The sequence below is a fragment of the Microdochium trichocladiopsis genome (assembly GCF_020744255.1).
Source record: "Microdochium trichocladiopsis strain MPI-CAGE-CH-0230 chromosome Unknown B0I36scaffold_1, whole genome shotgun sequence".
Lineage (NCBI taxonomy): Eukaryota > Fungi > Ascomycota > Sordariomycetes > Xylariales > Microdochiaceae > Microdochium > Microdochium trichocladiopsis.
The window spans coordinates 1-25,657 of NW_025763544.1; the positions used below are offsets into that span (position 1 = coordinate 1).

Sequence of the window (25,657 nt, forward strand, 5' to 3'; positions counted from 1 at the left end):
AAAAGCGTTATTACCTAGTCGGGCGGTGGGGGGCTATTCGCGGTCCAGGAGTTAAGGTAAACTTTCTCTACGAAGATAATATATAACGGGATCGAATAGCTATATAACGCGATGCCCTAGATTACTATAACCTATTCCTAATTACCTTATTATACGGCTCTTAGCCTCCCGTATTAGTTGGAGGTTATAATCATAGTTTCGGCGGAGATCTTACCTATCGCGAAGCCCGTTTCGTTAAAGCCATAGATATATTGTTATAGATCCCGTATTTCGCGATTATATTTCATACTGTCCTGGGGCGGGTAAGCATTCTCCTGATCGGGGACATAACAACCACTACGACCGAAGGGAGTTTACCGCTTACCAGTTTCGGCAGTATTACCGGCGAGGATTACTCTAGCCCGGGGCCAGAGTGAGGGCATTCCCAGATAGGGGCAAAGTATGGGTTTGGAAGGGGAGCTAGCTACGTTAGCAGCGCTCTGTTAACGAAGTACTTATAGAGGAATCTCTAATCATAGCATTACCAGTTGAATGCGCGCGGTAATGAGTATAAAGGTGCAGAAACTTAATAGGGTGGAAAATCAAGTCGAATTCATAAAGTGGGTAGTAATATATGAATGCCTACTATAGAAAAACGTCGCGATGGCTTTGAGCCTTATATAGTACTGTACATACATGCCCCTGCTCAGACTATCCCGCACTGCCCTAACACAGTAGTCTCATATAAGAAATTGAGGGTACTACAGTTATCTTTAAAAGGTTAGTACTTTGAAAGGGTACCAAGTTATAGATCTAACTAAAGGTAGCCTCCTTAAGGTCGGGGACCAGTTCCCCGATGAATTCTTCAATTCCGACTAGGTATCGAACGGATTCGTGTGAACCGCGTAGGCTGGTTACAGCACCCAAGGCCCTAGCACCAGCCTTACAGACCAATCCCTACATAGAGGACACACCAAATTGTAGTCTAGTGCTCGTCATAATGGACACACAAACACTCAACACAATCGCAGACGGTCCCGCACTCACACCCTCTTGGCCCGGGCTGGGGCCGCAGATCTCGTGGCGTGAAAACAAGGCGGCATGCATCCAGCCGGGAACGGAACCCGTTGGCCTCAAATGGCGTCATGGACAACGGTGTGGTCTCGGGCGCGACGGATAGGTGGAATTCCCGGACCACTGCTGCCAGGATCATGCGCATCTGGAAGGTGGCCATGTTGCCGCCGGGGCAGCGACGAGCGCCAATCCCGAAGGGGGCAAGGCAGCGGCGCCGCTCAGAAATCAGCTTGTCGTCGTCTTCGAGCCAGCGTGCCGGGTCGTACTCGTCGTAGTTGGGGAACAGATCTGGCCTCTGTCGGCTCAGTGAGAGCGACTGTGTCGTTACCACTGTCCCGGCGGGCACGAAGTAGCCCATGATTGATAGGCCTCCAGGAGGCACTACACGGCTGCCCGTGAGGGCTACCGGAGGGCGGAAGCGCAGACCCTCCGTGATGCAGGCATTGAGGAGCTGAAGGCCTTCAAGGTCCTTCAAGCCTTCGGCAGACTGTAGTTCGTCGTACAAAGCGTCGACCAAGTTGGGCTCTCGGGCGAGATAATAGAAGATAAATGCGAGCGCCGACGACGTGGTCTCGGTGGCGGCGAGAATCTGACCGGCCATCTCGGCGCTGATTTCGGTTGGGTCGTCTTCAAATCGTCCGGCCTTCATGCTCTTTGCAAGCAGCTCATGGACCGTGGAGACGGCGTCGTCTTCTGCCCAGTTTGCCGCTTCATCGACGATTTCTTTACCAAGACGGAACAAGCGGTCGCTAGACTGCACCCGGAATGCAGCGTGGCGGAAGGGGCTCCACTTCAACCAGTAGAAAAGCCATTCTGGAAGGCATAACCGCCACACAACGAGGAAGTTGTACTCGCCGACAACATGAGGGAAATCCCCCGGTTCAAGATTTGCCTGGGGGCCGGCCATGACAGCCTGCGAGTTCAAAAGTGTTGCGACGCGCAGGTGATAGACAATGTCTTCCGAACTGCGACCCCGAGTGGCACCCAAATCATGAACCATTTGCGAAATGTTCTTGTCGAAGGTTGACTGCCAATAACGCATTGCCTTGTTCGTTGTGGCCACCATGACGGGACGGCGACGCGAGCGCGCAACCGGGTTCTGTGGGTATGTGACGGTCCAGTCGTGGCCGCCGATGCGCAGCGCCCGGATGGCCGTGGGTGCCGTGTCAAGATCTTGTCGCGCGAAGAGGCTCTGTACGGATTGGACGTCGTTGACGAGAACCAGATTTGGCGCGATCCTCACTACCGGTCCGTATAGTGACAGGAGCTTGTCGGCTTCGAAGGACAGCCGTCCATGCCATCTTTGCCAGCGAATCCAAAGGGAAGTCGCAGCTGGGAACCGGGGGCCGGGGATCTTTGAAAGGATATGGAACTGCGACCGGTAGAGCATATGGCAGGCTTTGAAGATGGCAACAGCAACAGACGTCGCCAACGCCACTGCCACCCGTGAATGCCCCAAGTGTCCCAGAATAGTCTCCAACATGTTTGAGTGTTTCTGTCAAAATTACAGCTCATACAATAGAGTTATTGACCACGAAGCCAAGGCCAGCATTCTAGATCTTCCAACCGGTCGTTCGATGTAGTTTATATCAGCGAAAGCTACTGCAAAGGGTCAGCGGAACTAGTTAGGCATGAAGATTCACTTCCTCGTTAGTTCTGCCAAAAGGGGTCACCTGGGGCCTAGTCTAGCTTCTTGCGGTGGGCCGCAAGTGCCGGCGCTTAAGACTAGCGCCGTGCAATTGAAAACCTCATGTCCGCTATTTCACGGGCACGATCAGCGTTTTTAGGCCTAGCTCGTAGCCGTCAAGGTTCGACTATCGAAAAGCCTCAGGGCCCGAGCGTTGCAGGGGTCTTCATCGGGAAGGAGGACAAAGGACATTGTGTAGCTTTGCTCCTGAGACTACGCGCTTGCCAATCATGATAAGTGGCCTTGTGTGACGATCCGAACCACCAGGTCCATCCTCACGCCCTGGGCCATCAGCATGTGCGTGGCGCGGACTTTCTTCCGCATAGCGGGCTGCTCGGCCTGCAGTTGCTCGATGAGGGCGTTAATTTCGACGTTCCTGTCGTTCATGCTCATCGTTGGATCGGCCGGCATAGGATAAATTGAAGATGGGACACTTGCCGGTTGCCGGGCTCAAACGAGACGGTCTTGTAGTGCTTGATGACGATGGTGGCGGTCAGATTCCTAGCCTAGCAGCTCGTGTCCAGGTTGGAGTGCTCGACGCAGCTGCCGCCGCTTGCGAGAAAGTCGAATACGAGGAATCTACTAAACAAGGCGTTGCCCCGAGCCTCGGTGAAACCAATGCCCTTGCACAACGAGCTCTCACCATCGGAGAGGCTAATGCTGAAGCGTGACTCCTTCTGGTCCGACTTAGCGATCCAGCCGTTCAGCTGGGCCGAGTGGCCCTAGATCGAGCACTAGGCTACGTTCTAGGTGGCCGGGGGATCCAGGATGGTTGGTGCCCCGATGGCGTCATAGTTCACTCATTGATTGCTAGCCTTCAGCATTCCTCACACGTCGGCCGCCCCGGTCAGCAGCTGAGGCGGGTACCCGGGAAGGTCGTTTTGTCCCTATGCTGCCTGTTGCCTTTGGGCACCAGTGCAGACCCCGGGCCGCCGATCGTCTCCATCTGAACCTCGTGGTTGCTCCCATCCTGCACATCATGTCTCAATCAGTTAACCGCACAAACACTGATACTTCTGCAAGGCCTGCTGATTAGTTTTGATAGGCAACGATGAATTCGGGAGCATTCTGCTGGGAGCGCTGGGCAAATGTCTTGGGCTTATCCGGGTTGTTATCATTCGCGAAGTCCTTCTGGACGTCGGCCCTGGCTTGGTCGAGCTTCTTTTTGGAGGGGACAACGCTCTGCTTGCCCTCGTGTAATCCGGCCCAAGCATCGGGAGGATTGTCACCACCCTTGCCCTGGGTTTTCTTGATGTCAGCATCCACGTATATAATAGTCGTGAAGTTAAAGACGGACCAGCTGCAGAGTCTGCAGGGTCATGTCGGGGAGCTCATAGTAGCGACTAGTCTTGCTCGACACCTTGTTGGCGGGGTCCAAGGGATAGTCGCGATACTGGTGGACTTCCCAAACCATAGTGGTGTTTCCACCTCGGAAAGTCGTCATTTGGCGGCCAGGTCGTCTCATAAGGCTCTCGCCGGCTTGTTTTCTTCCCCGCACCTAGTCTCGAAGCCCTTCCTATACAGCATCGCGCAACCGGCACATCAGCCTTCATTCCTTCTAGTAACGAATCATGAACGCTAGACCGGACCACAACTTTCCAGAGCCGCCCCTAGAGGAGCTTGTTACGGAATTTGAGGTTGAGCCCGCACTCGACGATAAGACTGTTGACCAAGGCTCCGACGCGGACACTAGACGCCCAGCTCCTGCCCAGAGTCGGACATGTATCCTCGACGCGCATGACGATCTATGGCTAAGCACATACGGCCCCAGCTCATGGGGTAACAGCGACCCAGTCAAGTTCAAAGTTTGCTCCCGCGGTCTAGCACGTGCATCCGTCGTTTTCGATGCTATGTTATACGGGAGATTCGCTGAGTTGGAGAAGCGTATGGCTGGAGGTGATTGGACCATAAACCTCCCGAATGATTCTGGCGCAGCAATGCGTCAGCTTCTCGGCATGATGCATGGGCGCTTCAGATCTCTGGCAGAGCCGTATTATCGGTGCGAAGAGGAGAGTGTACCTGGGGACGATGAGGCCTCACCTGAGCCAAAGGCTGAATCGCGGGATATTACAATTGAACAGCTCTACGACCTCACTGTCCTCGCAGACAAGTATGACTGCGTCCATATGCTCCAGCCTTGGGCAAAAGCTTGGATCCAGGATCTTGAGCCGCTCTCACCGTGGTTGCTGAGCGAGAGCGCCCTGCTCCGCAAGACCTGGGTTTACTACCGGCTCGGAGATCGAGAGAACTACGATTATATCGTGACCTCGCTCATTAAAGACGTACCGCCCTCCCTAGCATAACAGTCCGGGGACACAGAAGATGATCCCGGGCAGGTACCCCAAGCGTTGCCACCTGACTTACTTGGTAAGTTCGCCCCTTCATGACCCCCAGTCGTTGCTAGGCAGGCACTAACAGCATGTCACATTTCGTTCGGTCAGAGCGTGTGAGACAGATGAGTGAACTACTCGAGCCAGTTCAGAGCACCATAGAGAGTCTGCTTCGAGGCAGGTTTGTCCCTGCAGGCGTATGTCAGGCACGTAACCAGCCTCAAAGCCCAGTGACGGACAGTAGTAGGCTCGTCTGCGAGGCTAGGACAATCGGTCACCTGATCCGCCACCTACACAGCCGTGATCTGTGGGGGATTCCAGCACCGTCTCAGGTGGATCTATCGCCGCTGGTTGTTGCAAGCATTGTCCAGGACCTCGTGGCGCCCAGAAACAACGTGGGCAACGTTGGGCAGCACTCGAATTGCGCTCCGAAGTTTGTGATCAAGGCTGAGGCAGGTGGCCTTGCTCGGGACAAGGATCCGTCTGTAGAAACCCTGTGCTTCGCTTATGCTGAGGATTGGATGGGTGTGGAGTTCTTCGATCGCCAGGCGAATTTGACAGATGTTGTGAATCCACCACTTGGTGAAATTCGAGCTCTGCTATTGCAGTCGAGCAAAAGAGGACAACAGTTGGCGAGTAGATTGCAAAAGACGAGTGTTTGAAACGCACTGTGATGTCCATCACGGCTCAGTGGAGAAGCAACCCGCATGACCATAAGTATCACACCGCTAGTTAAGGCAGCTCAACTCGTCATCGCGCATACCCCTTGCGAGTAATCAGCCAGCCGTTGTAACTCTCGCTAGCTCTGGCAAATTTGAACTTGTATAATAGTGCAAGGGACGTCATACTTTCTTAGCAAGGACAAGGTCACACAACGACCAAGTCGACTTGGGCTTAGCTACTATAATTTCGTCAACACTTCCCGTGAATGTCCGAGTACCAAGCTCATAAGTTTAGGAATATGGATCTGGCAGCCAGGGGGAACCCGTCCTTATCCTGACTCAATTGCAGGCCACCCTATCGTTCCACCAGCAGTTACAGGACGTCAGGGGGTAACCTTCTGATTGATCATTATTTTAAACTTTTGTGTGGACATTTGAATGAGCCCGCAGAACTTGTCACGTTGTGTATATGGAAGATTTGGAATGGGTCTCGCCAGTCAGCCATTACATGCGAGGCCAGTCATAATGGCATTGTATCACAGCACACGAGCATTCTGTGTCACAATATCTCTATATGTCGGGGGTACTCTAGCGGACAGTGTCTTACACTTAGTAATGTTCATGTTACCCTTGTGCTAAGCTCGTGTCACCCCTTTGCGCGGCCCTCGAGCCGTCCTTAACTCGTGCTGAATCTAGTCAAACTTCAAGTCATCCACAGAGATTCATATAGCATATTAGCGACGCTTGACGATTGTCTGTTTCCAGGCAACAGGCTCACCATTTACCTCAAACCCTGTAGCGGTCTCCCTAGCGTTCTCTTGTTGCTCCTGCCAAGTCGAAAGGCAGTGACTCATAAGGTAGTCACTCTTGCAAGCAAGGACTCCTATAGGGATATAGCTATTGGTATCTTTTATTACTATGTATCCCAGGACACATACTATCGAACATCTCATGCTACATGACTAGTTTCTCATCATTCGATCCCAAGACTCGCAGCATGACGCACCTGTCCGCCAAGTCCAATACTAGTCTTGATTCATTTATTCCAAAACGATCGTAGAAAAGGGCTCTATACCAATGAGCTCACCATTCATAACGCCATAAACATACGCCGGCCCTAGACACTGATAATGTCCACTATTTAGAGGGCGGAAGGCAAAAGGCACATGCGAGCCCCGCGGCACCCAGATCTCGTCCCCGGACGCAATCCTAAGTGTACTTCGCTCCTCTCCTTCACCTGCTTCTGCTTCTGCCACGTCCTCGAACATGCCTATATGCCCCGTCTCCAGCTCGATCGGCACCGGAATCTGCCCTTCATCCGAAAGAGAGCCCCAGTACGCCGGCCATACGGGCGGCTTGTAGAGTCTACTCCAAGAACCTTTCATCCATGTCATCAGGCGGTCATGTTCAACCTTCGCTCTATCAGTGGCGCGCACAAGCTGTCCAATATCGTTGAGCTCGCGGTCGAAGATGGGGATACACCACGCGCCTCGCTGGCGCTCGACTTCGCTGGGGTAGGCACGCGCACAATTGGCAGCGGCCATGACTGCACAGATGGTGGCGATGTTCAGAAAGTGCCGCTCCCTGTCGCTGGCGACGGGACGCGGGGGGTGCCCAGTTTGTACGATTCTGCTGAAGAATGAGGCGTCGAGATGGAGGAGACGGGGGTCCGATCCATCCGTACTGCCTTCCAATTGGTGATGCGCACCACTCGGCATTCCGCCGCTGCATGCGCGTGCCGCGTTATATAAGTCATCTTCTCGGGTGCCGGCCCAGGACCGTGGCAGGGGCTTGGTGTAGTCAGGACACCATGAAGGCAGTGTCGTCGACCGGGCTCGGAGTCCAGTGCTGTAAACGAGAAGTCCGACTTGCCCGTTCTGCTGGACCATTGCTTTCGTCGCAGTCGCGAACAATTGCTCATGCGTCAGCAGGTTATCGTCATATTCTATGGGAATCCGTAAGCTGTCGAAGTCCGCAGAGATCGCCTTGAGGCCGTAGATGCGGTCCTTGTCCACGGTGGCTTGCAGTGTCGAGCCGCCGGTGCCGGGAATGAAAGAGCGCAGCAGGTTCGACGCGAGGTCCCGCGACTCTCCGGCCATTTTCCTCCTCGTGCCTAGCGTCATGGCGGCTCGGACACTGAGCGTCAGCGCGTCATCGGCCCTGACTGCCGCTAAGGTGCGCTCGGTGGTCTTCTTCATGTTCCACGGCCACCAGATGCGACGTGTCAATGCCCCGGCGATGGCGCGTGGGCGCTGCATCATCCACAGCTGATACAGCAGGAACGCCGCATGGAAGCGCTGGCCGTCGACGACGTGACCACCGCACATGAAGCTATAGGCAGGCGAAACGCACAGCTCTTGGACGATCCAGACTCTGCTGAACCACTCGTGGTGGGAGAGCTTGGCGAAGGCGGCCATGTTGCTTGGTTCGGCAGACATGCGCAGCTTGCCGTGGTCGAGATCGCGCAGCACGGCCTGCGCTTTGGTTCGGATGTGTTGCTTCGATGGCTCCAGACCGCCTGGAGAAGACCAGCTGTTCAGGTCGGCGCGGGTTAGGTTGAGGATCTCGCATTCTTGGCCGCGCTGGCCTAGCTCTTGAAGCGCCGAGAACAGCGATTCAGTGGCATTGTCGCCTAGGCCGAGGAATATGATGGTTTCCTTCGTAAGGCGGTAGATGTCGTGCATCTGCTCGACTTGGATGTTCTTCTCGGGCGTGTCTTGCTGGTTGATGCAGACCGCGTCCACCCAGACAGGCAGGGCGACGGCGGCACAAGCCTGGAGACATTTCAGGGCGTCGCGCAGGTTCTTGCCCGCGGTGAAGTCGAGGTCATTAATACGTATGTCGCGCTCTTGGCTCGGGTCGTACTTCCCCCAGACGTACGACAACGTCAGGTACTGGCCGGCTATCGTGTCAAGGGTGGCTGATTCAAGCAGTCGGATGCCCCGGTCGCTCTCACTACCAGCGGTGCCTTGGAGTTGCAGGAGCCGGATCTGGCCCTTGACAAGTCGCTTCTGGTAGATTGAGTTCTTGGCCGGCGACATGATGCGGGCATGCCTTGTGCTTGCAGTACCAAAGGGTGAGTTCACTGCCGTGGGCGGCACGTCAGTTAGAGATGAAGAAGAAGAAGGGAGCCTGGGCAGCCTGGCGTGACAGGCGTTGATCTGGGTCCTGTGGTCAGCTGTCTGCGGCTGGGCTGCGGCTGCCCAGGCGAGCTGGGGCTCGGCTTCGTGCCTGCATGCCTGCGTACCCCGGGCGCCTCAGGCACGCGACGGACAAACCACGATCCATCACTTCTCATTCAGACGAGAGCAGATGCCTTACACCGTAGCTGCCCTGGGGACCACAAGCCTGACCAGGCATCTGTCACGCATAGGCTTGGGCAACCTCGTCCTTGTAGCCGCAATATCCACACCTACACCCCTCAAAAACCGCAACGGCGGCTCCCAACTCTTGTGCAATCACCAACACAGCTGTGCGGTCAATACTGCACACGTAGGATATGTAGATCCCTAGAAGTTGACTCAGTACGGGGCCGAACACGATAGTAACCGCGCCCGCGGCTATGGTATTCGACTGTGAAAAGGCACATGATCTACACGTGTTAATACAGCTAGCTTGGCCTCTAAGATGCCATCTAGTTATATCTAGGAATAGCCTTACTCTGGCCCCTAGCTACAGTGCACCGCGCCGATGATACCGCTAAAGCTAGTGCTTATTATTGCGACTGAAAAGAAGTGTCTGGCGGGGTATAGTTAATTAAGGGGAAGAGTGGGACTTCCAAGTCTAGGAAGTGACCGGCTGAGAAATCAACAACCGTCCTGGCCGGGCATTGATGTGCTACCTCTCCCGCTGCCTCTCCCGCTGCCTCTCCCAGTTCGGTTCCATAGTCTTCATAGTGGTGAGACTGGCAAGAAACTTGAGCTGGAAAATTTACAAGAGTTGGCAACATAGATTGCTCCTGAATTGAGTTGAAGTCGAAAGCCGACGGTGTCAGTGGCTTAGTACTGGTCTCACTAGTCTCACTGGTCGGGCATGCCCAGTTGGTCTGCCTTGGAGACTCCGTGCAGGCGGCTGAACTACCTCCATTGAAGGCACGCGGCCTTTCGGTCGCGCGGAGGTCCCCAAAGATGCTCCGGAAGGCACGTTCGTTCTGATGAAGCAGCCTGTCTTTCTTTCGCGTTGCATGGATAGTGACAGCTTCTTTGAGTTGTGTGCAGGTTCTGGCATATCGAACAGACTGGATGTTAAGCTCCCCAAGATGTTCGAGTATCTTGATTGCGCGGTCAAGTGATGGATCCACGGGCCACTTACGAGGACCAAAGGTGTCCAGGTGAGCCAGGCCGAGGCAAAGCGCGGAAATGAAGACACTATTGACAACGAGGGGCTGTCGCTTGGGCGTGATGAGCCCAAATACATATTCGTAGGCAACATCGATGCCTTTGACGGCCGAGCTGACACACGCATCGGCGTACATGGCAACGTGCTGGATGGAACGATCATCGGGGTTTGCCGCAGTCCTTTTCGCCGCCTGACGCACCTGAAAGGCCAGGAAGGGTCGTGTAAGAAGGACGATGGAGTAGTAGTATGCCATGATGACTATGCCACAGCCGTGAAACCGAGACAGACCAAAATTGCTGGGAGACGCACCGGCGGCGTCCGCTTTGTCCAGATCGTCGAGTCCGTCCACCATAAGCATTCGCGGCAGTTCCTGGGTCCACTGTCGATGCTGCTGGGAAATGCTGTCAGCCAGGTCGAGCCCAACAGCCTTCTTGGAGTAGACATCGACGAGTATGCGCTCAAAGATATTGCAAATTCTAAACATGGCCGAAAAGACCTGCTCAGCCACACCGGGACGCTGGCCATCCTGCAGGGGCTCGATTGGAAGCCATGCGATGTTGGAAACGGACTCCGAAGTAGCAGGTGGCCTTCCCAAAGAGGCCGCCAGGAACAGGTCGCAGACGCGTAGTGATTTCCAGGCTCGCTCACGAGCCAGCCCTACCTCATGATCAAAGGCCTCATTGGTCTCGTGTATGTGGATGCCAAGGGTGTAAGCAGCCCTGACTGCCACGCCAAGGTTAACAAAAGCGGCATTATGCTGACACGCTGCCATCATGTAGTAGGTAATAAGCATGACCGCCTGGACGGTGGCCAGGCTGGGGTCGTTCATGAGGTTGAACATGACCAATTGGCGACCATAGGCGAAGCACTGCTCCGCCAGATCTTCGTCCACAGAACTTTGTGCCCTCCCTTGAGCGCCAATAGCGAGCGCGAGGTACACGACTGCAGAGCTAGACGTGGACCGGCGAAAGGACTGCTGGTTGCAATCTTCCAACTGATCCGCCAGCCAGGGCGGGTCAAATAGGTCCAAGATGCCGCTGACAGCTAGGAAGAACTGGCTGGCTAGGCAATGCGAGAGCCCGAGGTCCAGAAACGGTTCTCGCGCCAGCTCGAATCGGGTTTTCGGCGGGCTCTCATGCATCGGATCTCGGGCGGACTCATTGGTGAAAGCACAGGGTCCCACGGCGACTCGCAGCGCACTCCGCACTGTCTCTAGAAGAGACAAGGACGCGGACTCGCCCACGTAGACTGCGGCGGTCGTTAGCAAAGCTACGGGTAGGGGAAGCTACGAAACGTACTGTATTTTCCGGTGCTGTCTTGACGCATTGGCGAGCCGTGTGAAGACGTTGATCCAGTAGACACGGCAACGTCCACCGTGTCCACCGTGTCCGCCTGCTCGGAGGACAGCACCGTCGTGTTTCCCTCGGCCAGGTCGACCCGGGCCTCGCTGTCACGGCCGGGTAGCAGCGCCAGCTGCGGCATTCGCCCATAGCGGCAGGTCCCGCCACTACGGGCCTCGCACTGATCGCACGGCAGAGCGCCGTTGCACTTGGCCTTGCGTCTCTTGCAGCCCTCGCACGCGCGGGCGACGCGGCGCCGGAATCGCGGGTCGACCTTTGTGCGCCCCATCACCGTCGAACTGGAGCAACTACACGGATCTGGCGGCCCTGCCAAAGAGGAGGACAACTCATGGCCCATGTAGAGCTTACCGAGATTAAGGTGCGTCGGTAGGGGCCAGGGTGCGACTTGCAGGATCAACTTTGGCGATTTGCCTATCCGATTTCGATGCCGGCTGTAGGGGTCCTTGGTATTGCCGGTGCATCGCGGGGAAGAGGAAGTGGTTGCGGGGTTGTGGGGTAGAAGACATGGGGCCCCAGGCGATCATGCCGCGGTCCAGGGTCCAGACCGGATCCGGTGCGCTACCCGGTGCGCTACCCGGGGGCCGCGGTTAGGGGGCGGACACAGCCCTGTCCTCGATTAAATCATGGACGCACCACAAAGCTTCGTCGATACAGTCGCACCTGGCAGGGTCATCTTTGAGAGGGGACGCCTCTAAGCATTTCCGCCGAAATGACGCGTCAGAGTCCAGGCCAGCTTCGGCGGCAGCGGCAGTCTATTCAACGAAACCAATGGAGTCGTCAGGCACACACCTGTCGATAGCCTGGACAGAGCGGTGGCGCACACCCAGGCCGTCTGGGCGGACTCGATTGTGTATATTGGCGGCGGGAGCACCATCAAGCGGGGCAAGGCCATGACTGTGCGCACCGCCCGCCCTGCCGCCCATCTGGCGTGCTGACCACGTATGCCGGCTTAGAGATGATGTTCAGTTCCGGCGAGTCGCGCGACTGGCTCAAGATGATGCCCGGCGACGCCAGCATTGTCTCCGCAACCTTCATCTATGATGTGGACCTCACCATGTCTTCTGCCCCAAACATAGGTGTGAAAAGGGTCGTCAATGCCATCGGCCTATCCACTGACCAAGCAGTCAGTGAAAGCGCTATACGCGCAGAACACCAACCCCGTCACTTCTCTACTCGCTCTGGAGCGGCTCTGCCCCCGCTGGCGTCCCCCCCTTCTGACTTCAATGCACGCTTGGGCGCTTTGCAGGCATGGCTCTGCACCACAAACTGTGCCATACGCTGGGTAGAAACTTCACCTTGTCGCACGCTGGGATACACATGACCGTCCTTCTCTCACACACTGGCCCACAACGGCCCTTGCATTCCCGGCGTGCTGAGAAGCTGGCAAGTGTGCTCCTCGGGGGCAAGAGGGACGCCATCGATGGGCTGGAACCTTGCTGAAATGTGTTCAAAGAGCGACGAAAATCCCTAGCTTCAAGGAGAACCTTGACACAGTCGCTGACATAGCAGTCAGGAACCCTGACTACACAGGAGGGCATTCTCACGCTACGACGCGAGGATGAATTTTGGGTTTCCGAAGATGTAGCTTACGTTGTGCCACTAGTCACCCAGTCGCAGCAGGCTCTTATCATTTCCTTGATATTCTCCTTGCCCGGTCATATTCTGAAGCCTTTGATCAAGTTCATGCCACCTTTATTCAGTCAAAGTTCTCAGCTAGCCTCAACCAACAATCCGCCTTTCTATCCAAAGTGTACAGGAGACTAGACTCTTTCTACCTCGGGTCCGTCCGCACGGGGTGCATCTCCGACTAAGAAATTTGTTGCCTTGTGGTGCCTAGTCTAGTGAGAAAAGGGCAGCTGCTTGAACTGGAGAGTCTCCTCTGGAAGTGGTTCTGCCGGAATTTCGATCTGTCCTGGCTGTACATAATACGCCAGCTCGCCAGCTCTGGGATCAACCTGCGCAGCGGACCACCCATCCCCCAACCATGCCAGGCGATTTTGCGCGACCCCTCCGGAGCCATCCTCGCCGTTGTAGTCATAGTCGAAGTCCTCCCAGCGTGGCGACCTCAGAGTCTCCATAGCGTGCAGCGCACTGCCCGGCCACACCCCCGTGATGCGAGTGCCCCTGCCGCCGTTGCTCTTGTACCAGCTGCTGCAGTGTTCCACGTACACTGTGTCCTTGAAATACTCGTCGATGATTTGTGAGAAGTCCTTGACCCTCGCGGACTTTGGCTCCATGGCCGATATGTTCTCCTTCTGAAGCTTGCGAATGCACTTGATAATGTAGTCGCCTGCCCTCTCAATGATGGTAGTCAGCGGCCCCGTTCCGATGGCGCCATTGGGCCCAAGCATCATAAAGTAGTTCGGGAACCCGTCGGTAGCAAGAGAGAGGTAGGTCTCTGGATAGGGCTCAAACTTTTGCTGCATCGTCTGCCCATTCCTCCCCACTACAGGGAAAGGGGGTGGCGCAGAAGCCTGGAATCCAGTTGCGCAGACCAAGATGTCCAGCTTCTTCTCTTCCCCATTGGACAGGACCAAGCCCGTGCTTGTCGCCCTTGAGATGGGCGTGTTGATGAAGTCGACATTTTCCTCCGCGAGCGCCTCGAGATAACCTGGGCCCGGAGTGAGCCTTCGGCAGGCAACGCTGAAGTTTGGTAGCAGCGATTTAAGAATGTGGGGTTTGTTTGCTAGCTTTTCGCGCATCAAAGCGGAAAAGTCTTCCCGCGCACTCTTTTGCATTGGCGATCCCTTGAGCGTTACTGCGTGAACCGAGTTTCCGTCCCTCTCGATCATCGTCCTGAACTTCAGGTAATGATCGGGATCTTGAGCTAACTGTTCTCTCTGTTTGGGAGTGACTGTGCTAGCAGGTTAGTCTTTTTCTTAATTTCTCCTTCCCGCCCGACTTGCACACTGTTTGACTTACAGTCCGTCTTCTCCATCCCTAGGGTCTTCATTACAGAGTCTCCGAATGGCCTCGAGATCCAGGTTTTGCTTCTGATGAAGCAGTTGAGCTGCGTCCCGGGCAGCTTTTGTAACGCTGGGATGATCTGGATCGCACTGCTGCCCCCACCTATAACCCCCACAGTCGAATTCCTGAAGTCGATACTAGAAGGAAAAAGTTGGCATTCTGTGTATGCTTGAACAAAGCTGTCACATACCTGTCGTCCCACGCCGCTGAGTGTATGACTGGAATCTTCATGTCGCGGACTCCTGGTATATCTGGCCAGGACATCTCGTTCAGCGATCCTCGGGCATTGATGACCACGTCGGCTTCATCTTTGATGATTTCCCCTGTTCGCAGGTTCTCGGTCGTGACATGCCTAGCATGCTGGTTAATTCTCCTGTTCTCGCGGAGGTACAAGGATACTACATACCATTGACGGCTGCTGGCGTCCCAATTTGCGCCAATCACTTTGTGCGAGGTCTTGATAAACCGGTTGACGGAGTACCTCTGCACTACAGACTCGAGATATTGCCGGATCTCTTGTGCAGGGGCATAGAATCTGCTCCAATGAGGATTGGGTGCAAATGTGTACTGATATGAATGGGCTGCGGCCGGCTCGGGTCAGTACACTACACAAGGCTCCTACAGACGATCGCGAACTCACCTGGAATATCACAGGCGCAGCCCGGGTATCTGTTCTCGAACCATGTTCCCCCAATGCCTTCGTTCTTCTCGTAGATCTTGAGAGTAACGTTGCGCAATCGCTCCGGTATGCGCACGCCGCAATAAATCCCAGAGAAACCTGCACCGATGATGATCACCTTCATCGGTCGGAAGTTCTCAACGACTCGGGGCTTTGACTGCGTATTGGTCGCAGGTCCTGGTGACTCGCTTATTGGGTTCGCTGGGTTACCCTGAACAGCATGGATCTTCGACTTCACGAACATGTCTGAAACCTGAGAGGCCGCCTGCGCTGAGATGATAGTCGCCATTTGTTTTTTTTGCTTCGAGTTGGTCGTGATAATTGGAATTTATGGCAGAAGATCACATTTTGGGTGCAGGCAGGTATAGGATTTTCGTGTGCCTGTATTCGCTCTTAAATAATTGCGCCAGCAGGTCGCCATCCGTCGACCGCCAACACCGTTTTAGTTGTGCGGACCCTATCCGGTCATGGCCGGATGAGGGACTCACTGGAGGCTGATCGCTGTCTCTTGGAGATGTTGGGGTAACATCCGGGCGGTCTTCAAGCATTCTCCGGCAACACGGTATTTGGGATCGGCAAGTGACGAACGACGCTACTGCTTTTCCCCTCACCTTGCTCCGCAATTAAACTTCGCTGCTGCTGCACTGCCTCGGCAAACTATAGACAATAACGAGGGCGGCATGAGCGGCAGTTGTGTAAAAGGCTGCGTCCAATTGGCGGCTATGTAGCTTTCACTGCACAACAGACGAGCACCTTAATGATAATGGTGAATGATAGAAACAGAGAAAATGAACTCTCGACTCCAGGGTTCGGCCTTGGTCTATTCTATCTCCTTCTAGTACTGGCAGACCATCCATGTACTGTATTTTCTTCACACGTGCCTCCATTGCCTCCTTTGCGTTCTTGTAGCGTAGTCTTAATGCCCGGCACGTGTAACAAGGACGAGGTCATATCGCATAAGCGCCCAGCCGGCCTGTACTCCGTGCTTTCTTGCCTCCGCTTCATCGCGTACCGTTCCCAGCATCGCCACAAGGGCGCTTTTGAGGCCAGACACTGCGCTGGATGACTCGTAGGGGTCATTCTTCTAAACGACGCGCTCTACCTCGGTGAACATTATCCATGACATACATCGTAAGGTCCATTGCTATGCTGGCACCAGCTACCTTGCCTAAGGAGGATGGCAATTAGGTGACTTGGACTAATAGAGTCTAGACAATCGAGTGTAGGCTCGTCGTCTGTTTAGTCTCCTGAAAATAACACTTTGTACGAAAGAGAACTAAAGTGGTCGCCAAACCCTCTCTAGACTCCTTTTGGAATCTTTCAGCGATAGACAGACCCCTTGGTTCTCACTTCGTTCAAACAAGGAACAAAGCGGTGCAGATGTACGATGATTGGTGGAATCTTTTATGCTGGGCCCCTGGTCGATATATGCCCCTCTCTAGAAACTTATGCCGTAACCTGCGTAACGCTCGTACTGTTACCTCGGGCTTACAAGCTTCTTCGCCCCACCGTAGATAATCAACAGCTCATTCGACGCTTGTCAGGCCCAGAGTTAGCACGCACACCGAGGACATCGCGTGGTATTGATGCCTAAGCGGCTCCCATGTACCCCATCTCATATCGCAAGACCACAACAGGCCAGTCCGGGCAGAGTGCCAGAAGAATCTACAGCAGCATCAGCCATCGTATCCACTTTGTATGGCAGCCTACGAGGTTGCTAGATATCAAATGGTGATTATTTGCACTTCCGTAGTCAGGATCAAAGACCACGAGGTAACGGAAGCAATAAGCTGACTCTTTGTGGGCCACTGGAAGGGCATGATAGGTCGTTGGCGCGTCGGCGTTGGGTGCCACGACAAGGATTTCACCAGCGACGGATGCAAATGACAAGATTCGAGTATAAATAACAGTCGTCGGTCCAGCCGTTCGACATCTGGCAGCCAAACAGCACCAGCACCAGAAACTCCCGCTCCGCTCCCAAGTCACTTGCTATCTTCACTGTGAAACTTCTCCCTCTTTATAGTCGAAGAAACATGCGCGCAACTCTTCTCGCTTGTGCTCTGGTTGGAGCAGCCTCTGTAGCTGCCGCGCCGACGAACACGATGCTCGAGGACTCAGTGGTGACTCGGAGGATGATCCCGCAGAACTTCACCACCTCTGACGGCGAGACGCACGAGATTGTAAGCAAGAAGACGCTACGATCAGTGAACAAGACCAACCGTACTAACGCCGGAGTTGCCAGCTGGTCCTCGAGGGCTTCGTCCCAGAAACCGAGATCAAACGCCGAGCTGACTTTAACGTCGACACCTGGCACAAGGACAGAGACAACCAGGACCGTTGCCTGGCCAGTTCGTTCAACGACGACACAGGCCCTCATGCGCCCACCACGGGCCGCTACATTGCCGTCATGGAGTGGGCGGCAAGTAACTCCGGGTACTTCCTGACGACGTGGGTCAATCACGTCGGCGGCAAGTGGCCGAGCCTGGTGTCGAGCGAGAAGTCGGGCACCACGGCTTGCCACTTCCGCGTCAACCACTCGGCCAACTCGGGATACGTCGGCAACACGGACATCCGCGACATCGTACGCGACGCTCTGGCCAAGTTCAGGCGCCAGACTGGCGGAGCGGAGCGGCTGCGCGCCTATGGCACCGCTGGGTGCGAGGGCACCCTTGTGAACGACGGGCGTATGGCTATGCGCTGGAGGATCGACTGAGGCGGACGAGAAATCTCGCTGTAACGCATAGCCCTTAAGTTGCGATCATTCAGAGGCATGCTATGATTGCCAAGAATAAATCACGCTGGGAACTCTCTTTGTTGTGTCTCTTGGCGGTAAGTTCATCCATATCAGACCTCAAGAGCTTCCGTCCGCTTATTCGTCCTTACTTGAACTGGCCATTCCTTCATCATCCCTACGTCTGCTCTAGATAGGAGCGACGCATGTAGCAGATGCTACCACTGCACATAAGACGCTTTCCTGGTCTTATTAGTTGACCTTTTCTGGTCCGAACGTGACTCTTAACCTCTGTACACTAGATCTAGCTTCTTGGTGAGCTGTTTTCCACTGTCAAGTTGCTCTACATGTTGTCCATGCTGGAATCGCCGCGCGCCTTGGCTTGCCTCCGCCAAGTCAAGTTGTTGTGATTTGCCCTTATCGTGCCGTCCTGCCCTCTCCGCAAGAACGATGTTAGGGGCAAATATAGTTCGAACACTATGTATATAGCGTTACCTGATCTCAGGTTGTCTTTCAATACCGTCTAGTTGCCTTATGGAAGGCCTAACGCCAAGCTATTACCTAGACTAAATGGGATTATGTGCTTCTCTTAAATTTCTATATTCAAGCCAGCCTCGACTCGTGGCAAGTGATGAAACTACTCTGCTGTCTATGATAAAGAGTCTCTGAACGTGAATCCCTACAGACCTGCGAAATCGAGAACAAGATACTATCACATATGTTTATTCGCCCTGTGTTTCTTCGGGGTTTAATAGAGAAGGAGAGAAATCAAGCCCGTCAACTCTTGAGTGCCCCTGTTTTGTGAAGCTGCGGTGAGAACGTGCGTAATGATAGTATGTAACGACGAGAACCTCAAAAAAACTCAAATGTGCATGCCAACACGCAACCGAATAGCAGGCCGAGCCTTTCGGCTTTCGACGCCCGTTGTCTTGCGCTCTTGGGACTCAACTCGGTCCTGGCACTACCCCTGCACTTATCGCTAGCCTGCGACCTATTGCTTGGGATTATCGTACTCGGACTTAGCGGGGGACTAAACTGGCTGTAACTAAAAATAAGACACGTCGACCCCGCCGGACCCAGGGCGTGCTGACGTGCCAAGGCCGATTACAGGTTCGACGGTTACGAGGGCTAATTAGGTCCCTGAAGCCCCTTCAGCACTCGCCGAAGCTGCCGCACGGCCGTTCTGGACCTGCGACTATAAGTAGCGTCCGCGACCGAAGATAAGCAGCCGGAAGCGATGCAAAATACAGCGGCCGCGATCAGAGCCAACTACCACGACTGACCATGCTTTATACCAGCGCCCTCTCGACTCCGACCTTGGTGGCCGCCGCCGCCGCCGCCCTCGTTGCTGTCTGGACATGGCACCAGTGGTCTGGCCGCTCCTCGAGCACGAATGCCGCAGCCTCTGCCTCGGCTGCCAGGCTCGCCGCCATCACTGCGACGCATAAGCGCCTCGCCGCGCTGCCGCCGCCCGCAGCGTACATCTCAGAGCTCGCCGCGGCCCTGCCGGGGGGCCGCGTTGTGCTGCCCCAGGACCAGCCCGAGGCCTTCACCACGGCCATCGACGGGCATTTTTCACTGCAGAATCGCGACATGCAGTTCGAGCCCGCTTGTGTCGTCCAGCCGCGCGACGTCGACGAGCTCAGCATCGCGGTGCGGCACCTCGCCCGGGAGCACACCCTCCGCCGCAATAGCAACAACAGCAGCATCGCTGGCCATGGGCTCTTTGCGGTCCGCTGTACGGGCGCGAATCCGGCGCAGGGCGTGGCCGGCGCTCGGGACGGGGTCCTGCTGGACCTCTCGCGGCTGAGCACCCTCGCCCTCTCGGCGGACCAGACGGAGCTCCGTGTGGGCGGCGGATGCACGTGGGAGGCCGTCTACCACTTCCTCGATCCGCAGGGCCTCACCGTCGTGGGCGGGCGCTCGACCCCCGTTGGCGTGGGCGGCTCGACGCTGGGCGGTGGCATCTCGTACTTCTCGGGCCACCGCGGGCTCATGTGCTCCAACGTGGTGCGCTACACGGTCGTCCTTGCCGACGGGCGTGTCGTCGTCGCGTCCGAGGCTGAGAACGCGGACCTCTGGCGGGCACTCAAGGGCGGGCTCAACAACTTTGGCGTCGTCGCCGAGTTTTCCCTCCGCGTGTGCCCGGGCGGCCCCGTGTGGCTGAGCGCCACCGTGACGCCCGCATTTCTGCAGTCAGACTCGGTCCTGCGCGCGTACCATGATGACGCCATCCAGGCCGCGACGCCCGGCGGCTTTGACCCCAACGTGGCGACGCCCATCCTGAGTCTTGCCCACATGCCCGCGTTGGGCATGTCTCTCTGGGTCACGCAGCTCTTCTACACCGTCCTTCCCTCATCCTCGTCCTCGTCACCCTCCCCTTCCACTTCCGATGGGCCTCGTAGGATCGGCGACAAGACCTGGCCGGCGTACTGGCGCTCCTCGCCGCTAGGCAGGAGGATCTGGGGCATCCGCACGGCCCGCGGCACCTTCTCGCACGCCGATGCCGTGCGCCAAAACGGCCTCATGTCCCCAGCTGGCCTGCGCCAGGCGTACTGCGTCACGGGCTTCCGGATGGACCTGCCTACGCTGCGCGCCGCCGTCGCCGTCTTTGACAAGCACAAGACTCGGCTGTCCGCGCTCAAGGCCACCGACACGGCGTTCTGCATCGTCTTCCAGACCCTCAATCCGCGCTGGGTCAACAAGGGTGACCCCAATTCTCTCGGCCTCGAGGGAGACACAATCAAGGACCCCGTCGTGATAGTCCTCTTCTGCTGCAGCTGGGTCGATGTCCAGCACGACGGAATTGTCAAGAGAGTCATGCAGGACTGTGTTGACGAGACCGAGGCGGCGAGTAGACAGCTGGGCAGTGAGCACCGGTATCGCTTCGCCAATTACGCCAGTGAGTGGCAGAGGCCGCTGGGCGGCTACGGCGAGGAGAATTTGCGGTTCCTGAGAGAGGTGAGCAAGCAGTACGATCCGGAAGGCCTGTTCCAGACAGGGTGTCTAGGCGGGTACAAGTTAGGACGGGAGGATCTCTAAGGTTTTTGCCGGATTGTCTAGGCAACAACGAGCGCCTTTTAGAGCCGGGGGAATAGTCTGTCGCGGGGCTCTGGCGAGAGGATCTCGATCGCCAACTGTTCTGGGCCAGCCGCTCACAGCGCTGCTCACCCACGGACACCGTTGCAGGGCTCTCAGCAGACGGCCATGCCGAACCCTTCACAGACCTCTCGTGGAGCTAGTCGAGGCATAACAAGTGCGTCGAAAGATGACAATGAGGCTTCATACCCGCAGTCAAGTACTGGGTACGGTTGAACTCGTAGGCCGCATCGTGATAGTTCGTTCTGTTCTCTACAGCTATACAGACATAAGGCAATGGTGCCGGTTTTTCTTATGTTCTCCGCTCTCGTATACGCAATCTGCCGCAATCTGCCGTTCAAGCCCTTCGAACTTATGAACAGTTCCAAATGAGTACGCCTCAATCTTGTTCAGTGATCCAGCATTTATCAAGAACATGCCGAAAGGGGTGCGCACGATCTATAACCGAATCGTTGCCGAAGGCTTCGACATCTTCAGCCAGCACCGATGATACAAGTTCAGGCTACCAGCCTTTCCAAGGCACCCAGGTCTCCTGAACAACATCGTGATCATCAACAATGTAGAACGCAAAGAAGGCTGCCGCAGTGATGCAAACGTGGTTGCAGCACAATGAGACGCGCTGGCCAACGGCAAATTGCTCGCTGACGCCTTCTACCCCCGGTGCCTGCCCCCTACTCGCACTCTGATCCGAATCCACGGCGCTGGTATTGCCGATGATGCCGTGCTCTTGCGAAAGCCTAACGATGCCCCAGTCAGGCTTGCCAACGACACGGCCGAAGCCCGGATAAGCTCCAGCTACCTCGCGTGACATAGCCACGACGCCCGCGTTGATGAGTGCCTCGTTGCGGCGAGGATACACACTGCACACCTCGGCGACGACCCGAGCCGCCTGATCGGCCTCAGCAATGACTCCCGTCGACAACTGCTGCAGGTCGTTGGCCGGATAGTTGCCTGCGTGGAGCTCCAGCCGGACGTTGTGCGGCACGGCAGCCTTGAGGCTCGCTACAACGTGGGCCGTCGGCGTGGACCCGATCGAGACAACCAGTTCGCGGTCGTTGCCTGCAAGCGCCGCAGCCGCCAGTACGGCCGATAGCTCGACGTTCAGGGTGGCCTCCGCTTCGTCGCGCCGGCGGCCGCCGTACGAGTGCCCGGCGTGGACGTAGAAGCCGTGCAGTGTCGTGGCGGCGGACGAGTCGACACGGTCCACGAGGCTGCGAAGCGCTTCCGTGTCGGCCTGGTCCACGCCGGCTCGGCGCGAGCCGACGTCGAGCTTGATGAAGACGTCCCATGACGCGCTGCCACCGTGTGTTTCGAAAGTCTCCTCCAGCGCCGCAACCTGCTGCTCGTTGTCCACCATGAGCTGGATGCGCACCTTCTTACGCAGCTCGGCTAGCCGCGGGAGGCAGCCGGGGTAGATGGGCATGCCGTAGAGGCACTGCGGAGTGTGTTAACTGGATTTTCACGCCTGTAGGCTCGTCAGGCAGACGCTCGGCTCAATGGCTGGCTGCTAACCTCGTCCAGTAACCCTTCTTCAACGAGCGGTAATACGCCATGGACTTCGGCCAGCGTTGACGCAACAATCGATCGATATTTGCCTCCTTTCAGCATGAGCCTGGTGACTTCAAGCGTCTGTGCAATCGCAGAGAAGGTCAGCAATTTGCCCACGACTGGTCCTTGAAGAGCTGCGGGCGCTCCCGCACTGTTTGTTCATTTGCGCTGCCCGCTGGCACTCGGGCTGGGCCACTTACCTTGAGCGTCTTGACGTGCGGCCGAAAGCCGATGCCCAGCTCCTCGACGTGTTTGTGCAGTGCATCGATGTTGCGGCGGAGCACGGGCAGGCTGATGACGAGGGCCGGTGTTGGCAATGCGGAGATGGGTTTGCCAATGTACGAGGCATGGTGCTCGAGTGTATGGTCCATGGTTTGGCCTTCGAGATGGCGATACGTAAGGAGACAGCGACTGTTGCAACGGGACAGACTCGACTGCTGCCTCAAGGAGTGTGACTTGTGGTGGCGGGGCAGCTGGCGTGGATTGATGTGGGCTGACTCGAGTATGCACAAGGCCGTCCACAATGAGCTGTCTTGTCGAGACGGGGCCGTGCGGCCGAGCCGTCGGCGGGCTGTGGCGGCTGTGGGTGGGTTGCCTGGAGCATTACGGCACCCGGGCCACACGGTTGCCGTGTCCGCGCGCGGACTATTCTGCGAGGCGAGTCATCGCGCTGCTCCACCAAGTAGGGCTTGTGCAAGCGTAGGCTCACTCAAGAAAGCCGGCCCTTATACCGGGTTATAGTTGTCGTTGGTTCTATGCGGCACGACTCCACTCAAGCACTACGCACGAGACAATGTCGGGTTGCATCTGAGGTGTATCGCATTCACTAAGCATCCTCGGCCGAGCCTTCTCCAACCTGACAGGCTTTCTCCAAATTGATATGCTTTCTCCAACTTGGCGGAGGAACGAGACGGGCGGGTCAGCAGGTCCGCTGCAAAGTTACAGGGGTGGCGGACTCTGGTATCTGAGAGCTCAGGGTGCGGAGATGGAACACGATTGGCGCGTTCCTGCATTTGGCTTCCACTTTGGGCAGTTTGCTCGGACAAGTTGGGGGTGAGGGGCAATGTCGGCTTGGCAGTTCGCTCGGTCGCGCGGTCGTCGTCATTCATGCCACATCCATGGCACAAAAAAGCCCAAGGATTTGACGGTGGCCGGGTGTGATACGCGATGCGGCCGGTCCTGCAGTCCTGTGAAATCTCCTATGAAGCACTCCTTGGGGTATGGGGCGTGCTCATTTGATTGTGCTTCGCGGCCATACGTTGATTCCAAGCTGTGAGCTGGGGTACAGCGGAACGTTTCACATTGGGTGTGAGTCCTTGATCTTGTGAATATTTATATAGTGATAAGTGTGTGTGTGCGTGACTCTCTATATACATCAATGGCGGCATAATTCCACACATCTATCGCCCGGACTTTGCAGACACTCTAGGACCTCATGCTTGGTTCTCCTTGACATGGTAACTCTTGAGCTTGAAAAATGCATCAAAGCCGCGCGGGCCGAGGGTGCAACCGAGGCCGGATTTCTTCCAGCCAGTCCAGGCGAGGTCCGGGTTTGGGTAGTCGCAGCGGTTCACAAAGACGGTGCCGGCCTCGAGCTGCTCGAGCAGCGCCTCCCCCGCGGGCAGGTCGCGCGTCCACACGCTGGCCGTCAGTCCGTAGTCGCTGTCGTTCATGAGCGCCACAGCCTCGGCATCGCTGGCGACCCGGGCAACGGGGATGACCGGGCCAAACGTCTCCTCGCGCATCACCTGCATGTCGTGCGTCACTCCCGTCAGCAGCACTGGCGCCACATAGTTGCCCTCGGACGGCGCACTTGCGAAGCTGGCGTTGGGCGGCGTTGCGTCAACTGCGCCTTTGGCCAGCGCGTCCTGCACCTGCGCCGCGATGGCGGCCTGTGCAGCCCGCGAGACGACGGGGCCGACCATGGTCGACGGGTCGAGAGGGTCGCCCAGCTTGTATGTCTGCAGCTCCTTCTGCAGCTCCTCGACGAAGCGGTCGTGCACGTCGGCGTGCACGTAGATGCGCTCGACCGCGCAGCAGCTCTGGCCGGCGTTGAAAACGGCGCCGTCGACAAGCTGTGCGGCGACGTAGGCCAGGTCGGCGTCGGCACGCACGTAGGCTGCGTCGTTGCCGCCCAGCTCGAGGTTCAGGGGCAGGAAGCGCACCGCCGATGCCTCCTGAATAGCGAGTCCACCGGCCGTCGAGCCTGTGAAGCTGACGAGCTCAATCTCGGGCATCTGCACCAGCTGCTTGATTGTCTCCGGGTCACCCGACTGGACCACGGTGAGCACGTCCTTGGGCAGGCCGGCCTCCTCAAAGATCTCGACGAGGCGCGTAGCGACAAGCGGCGTCTGCGGCGACGGCTTGAGGATGACGCTGTTACCCGTCAAAAGAGCGGGCACCAGGGCATTGACGATGATGAGGTAGGGAAACTGTCCACAAGAACATCAGCATCCGCGGCAATTTTTCTATGTATTTGTATGCTTTGAGCAGGGTGGCAGAGCCAGCCAATGTCCGCACTCACGTTCCACGCAAAGACAACCAGCGTAGGGCCGCGAGGGATCTTCTTGATTTGGCGCCTGAAGCCGTTCTCTGGCTTGCCGGGTAGCGGCGCGAGGGCCTCATCTGCGATCTCGAGCAGATAGTCGGCGCGCTTTTGCATCGTTTCGATCTCCTTGTGTGAATAGGCGATGGGGCGGCCCATCTGCTCCGAAAGTTCGCGACCAAGGGCCATCTTGCGTTCCTGGATCAGCCCGAGCGCCTTGACGACAATGGCCCGGCGCTCTGTCATGGGTAGAAGCTTGAACGAGGCAAAGGCATCGCGGGATCGCCTGGCGATGTCGCGGGCCTGCCCGATGCTGGTGGCCGGCTGCTCAACCACAACCTGGTTGGTGGAGGGGGAGATGGTGCGGATCGTGGCCATCTTGCTGCCAGGGACTCGTATGCTACTGTTGACTCTGTCGCCTTGTGGGCAAGAGGATAGAAGTCCGGGCTAGTATGGGAGTCTGCGTAAATCGCCAGGCGTATGACGCTCAAGGTGATGAGAGGCACAGAACTATCCCCGGCCCTTTGTTGCGGGGCTTCCTTTTTCTTCAGGGCTTCCCGCGTTGGCCCTGCCAGCTGAGCATGGCCCTGAGCATCCCGCCCTCGTGATGGGCAGGATACCGACAGCTTGCGTTCTTACTCGTCTAGGCACAATCAG

General features: G+C 56.5%; 11 protein-coding genes across 11 annotated transcripts; 4 read left to right on the forward strand and 7 right to left on the reverse strand.

The window, feature by feature from the left end:
* Nucleotides 1–964: 964 nt before the first annotated feature.
* On the reverse strand, nt 965–2,443 carry B0I36DRAFT_235489 (cytochrome P450 monooxygenase-like protein; the record flags this gene model as incomplete). Its single annotated transcript, XM_046149401.1, has 1 exon — nt 965–2,443. One exon carries the CDS (start codon nt 2,441–2,443, stop codon nt 965–967), a length of 1,479 nt encoding a protein of 492 aa, XP_046017599.1.
* Nucleotides 2,444–3,772: 1,329 nt separating this feature from the next.
* Nucleotides 3,773–4,154, reverse strand: B0I36DRAFT_356960 (uncharacterized protein; the record flags this gene model as incomplete). The annotated part of the gene is made up of 2 exons (XM_046157721.1): nt 3,773–3,979; nt 4,038–4,154. The coding sequence occupies 2 exons, from the start codon at nt 4,152–4,154 to the stop codon at nt 3,773–3,775; spliced, it is 324 nt and encodes a 107-aa protein (XP_046017600.1).
* A 157-nt stretch (nt 4,155–4,311) lies between these two features.
* Nucleotides 4,312–5,043, forward strand: B0I36DRAFT_356961 (uncharacterized protein; the record flags this gene model as incomplete). Its single annotated transcript, XM_046157722.1, has 1 exon — nt 4,312–5,043. One exon carries the CDS (start codon nt 4,312–4,314, stop codon nt 5,041–5,043), a length of 732 nt encoding a protein of 243 aa, XP_046017601.1.
* Nucleotides 5,044–6,685: 1,642 nt separating this feature from the next.
* Nucleotides 6,686–8,093, reverse strand: B0I36DRAFT_308885 (uncharacterized protein). The gene has a single exon (XM_046152059.1). It carries the CDS (start codon nt 8,057–8,059, stop codon nt 6,773–6,775), a length of 1,287 nt encoding a protein of 428 aa, XP_046017602.1. The 5' UTR covers nt 8,060–8,093; the 3' UTR covers nt 6,686–6,772.
* A 14-nt stretch (nt 8,094–8,107) lies between these two features.
* Nucleotides 8,108–8,833, forward strand: B0I36DRAFT_308886 (uncharacterized protein). The gene has a single exon (XM_046152060.1). It carries the CDS (start codon nt 8,406–8,408, stop codon nt 8,748–8,750), a length of 345 nt encoding a protein of 114 aa, XP_046017603.1. The 5' UTR covers nt 8,108–8,405; the 3' UTR covers nt 8,751–8,833.
* A 614-nt stretch (nt 8,834–9,447) lies between these two features.
* Nucleotides 9,448–11,319, reverse strand: B0I36DRAFT_233310 (uncharacterized protein; the record flags this gene model as incomplete). The annotated part of the gene is made up of 1 exon (XM_046149223.1): nt 9,448–11,319. A coding segment is annotated over one exon (1,872 nt), but the record flags the coding sequence as incomplete, so codon positions are not given.
* A 1,950-nt stretch (nt 11,320–13,269) lies between these two features.
* On the reverse strand, nt 13,270–15,201 carry B0I36DRAFT_370652 (uncharacterized protein; the record flags this gene model as incomplete). The annotated part of the gene is made up of 5 exons (XM_046159931.1): nt 13,270–14,285; nt 14,354–14,535; nt 14,589–14,750; nt 14,805–14,979; nt 15,039–15,201. The coding sequence occupies 5 exons, from the start codon at nt 15,199–15,201 to the stop codon at nt 13,270–13,272; spliced, it is 1,698 nt and encodes a 565-aa protein (XP_046017605.1).
* Nucleotides 15,202–17,179: 1,978 nt separating this feature from the next.
* B0I36DRAFT_356964 (uncharacterized protein) lies at nt 17,180–17,790 on the forward strand (the record flags this gene model as incomplete). The annotated part of the gene is made up of 2 exons (XM_046157723.1): nt 17,180–17,257; nt 17,320–17,790. 2 exons carry the CDS (start codon nt 17,180–17,182, stop codon nt 17,788–17,790), a joined length of 549 nt encoding a protein of 182 aa, XP_046017606.1.
* A 1,302-nt stretch (nt 17,791–19,092) lies between these two features.
* Nucleotides 19,093–20,963, forward strand: B0I36DRAFT_390092 (uncharacterized protein; the record flags this gene model as incomplete). Its single annotated transcript, XM_046161382.1, has 2 exons — nt 19,093–19,158; nt 19,258–20,963. The coding sequence occupies 2 exons, from the start codon at nt 19,093–19,095 to the stop codon at nt 20,848–20,850; spliced, it is 1,659 nt and encodes a 552-aa protein (XP_046017607.1). The 3' UTR covers nt 20,851–20,963.
* Nucleotides 20,964–21,409: 446 nt separating this feature from the next.
* B0I36DRAFT_233580 (putative serine dehydratase domain-containing protein) lies at nt 21,410–22,826 on the reverse strand (the record flags this gene model as incomplete). Its single annotated transcript, XM_046149239.1, has 3 exons — nt 21,410–22,342; nt 22,420–22,536; nt 22,656–22,826. 3 exons carry the CDS (start codon nt 22,824–22,826, stop codon nt 21,410–21,412), a joined length of 1,221 nt encoding a protein of 406 aa, XP_046017608.1.
* A 1,062-nt stretch (nt 22,827–23,888) lies between these two features.
* On the reverse strand, nt 23,889–25,378 carry B0I36DRAFT_233133 (Aldehyde/histidinol dehydrogenase; the record flags this gene model as incomplete). Its single annotated transcript, XM_046149206.1, has 2 exons — nt 23,889–24,887; nt 24,980–25,378. The coding sequence occupies 2 exons, from the start codon at nt 25,376–25,378 to the stop codon at nt 23,889–23,891; spliced, it is 1,398 nt and encodes a 465-aa protein (XP_046017609.1).
* Nucleotides 25,379–25,657: the final 279 nt, after the last annotated feature.

Bases quoted from the DNA above. Each gene is read 5' to 3' on its own strand.
- B0I36DRAFT_308885 (XM_046152059.1), bottom strand. From the start codon at position 8,059: ATGTGCGGTGGTCACGTCGTCGACGGCCAGCGCTTCCATGCGGCGTTC.
- B0I36DRAFT_308886 (XM_046152060.1), top strand. From the start codon at position 8,406: ATGTCGTGCATCTGCTCGACTTGGATGTTCTTCTCGGGCGTGTCTTGC.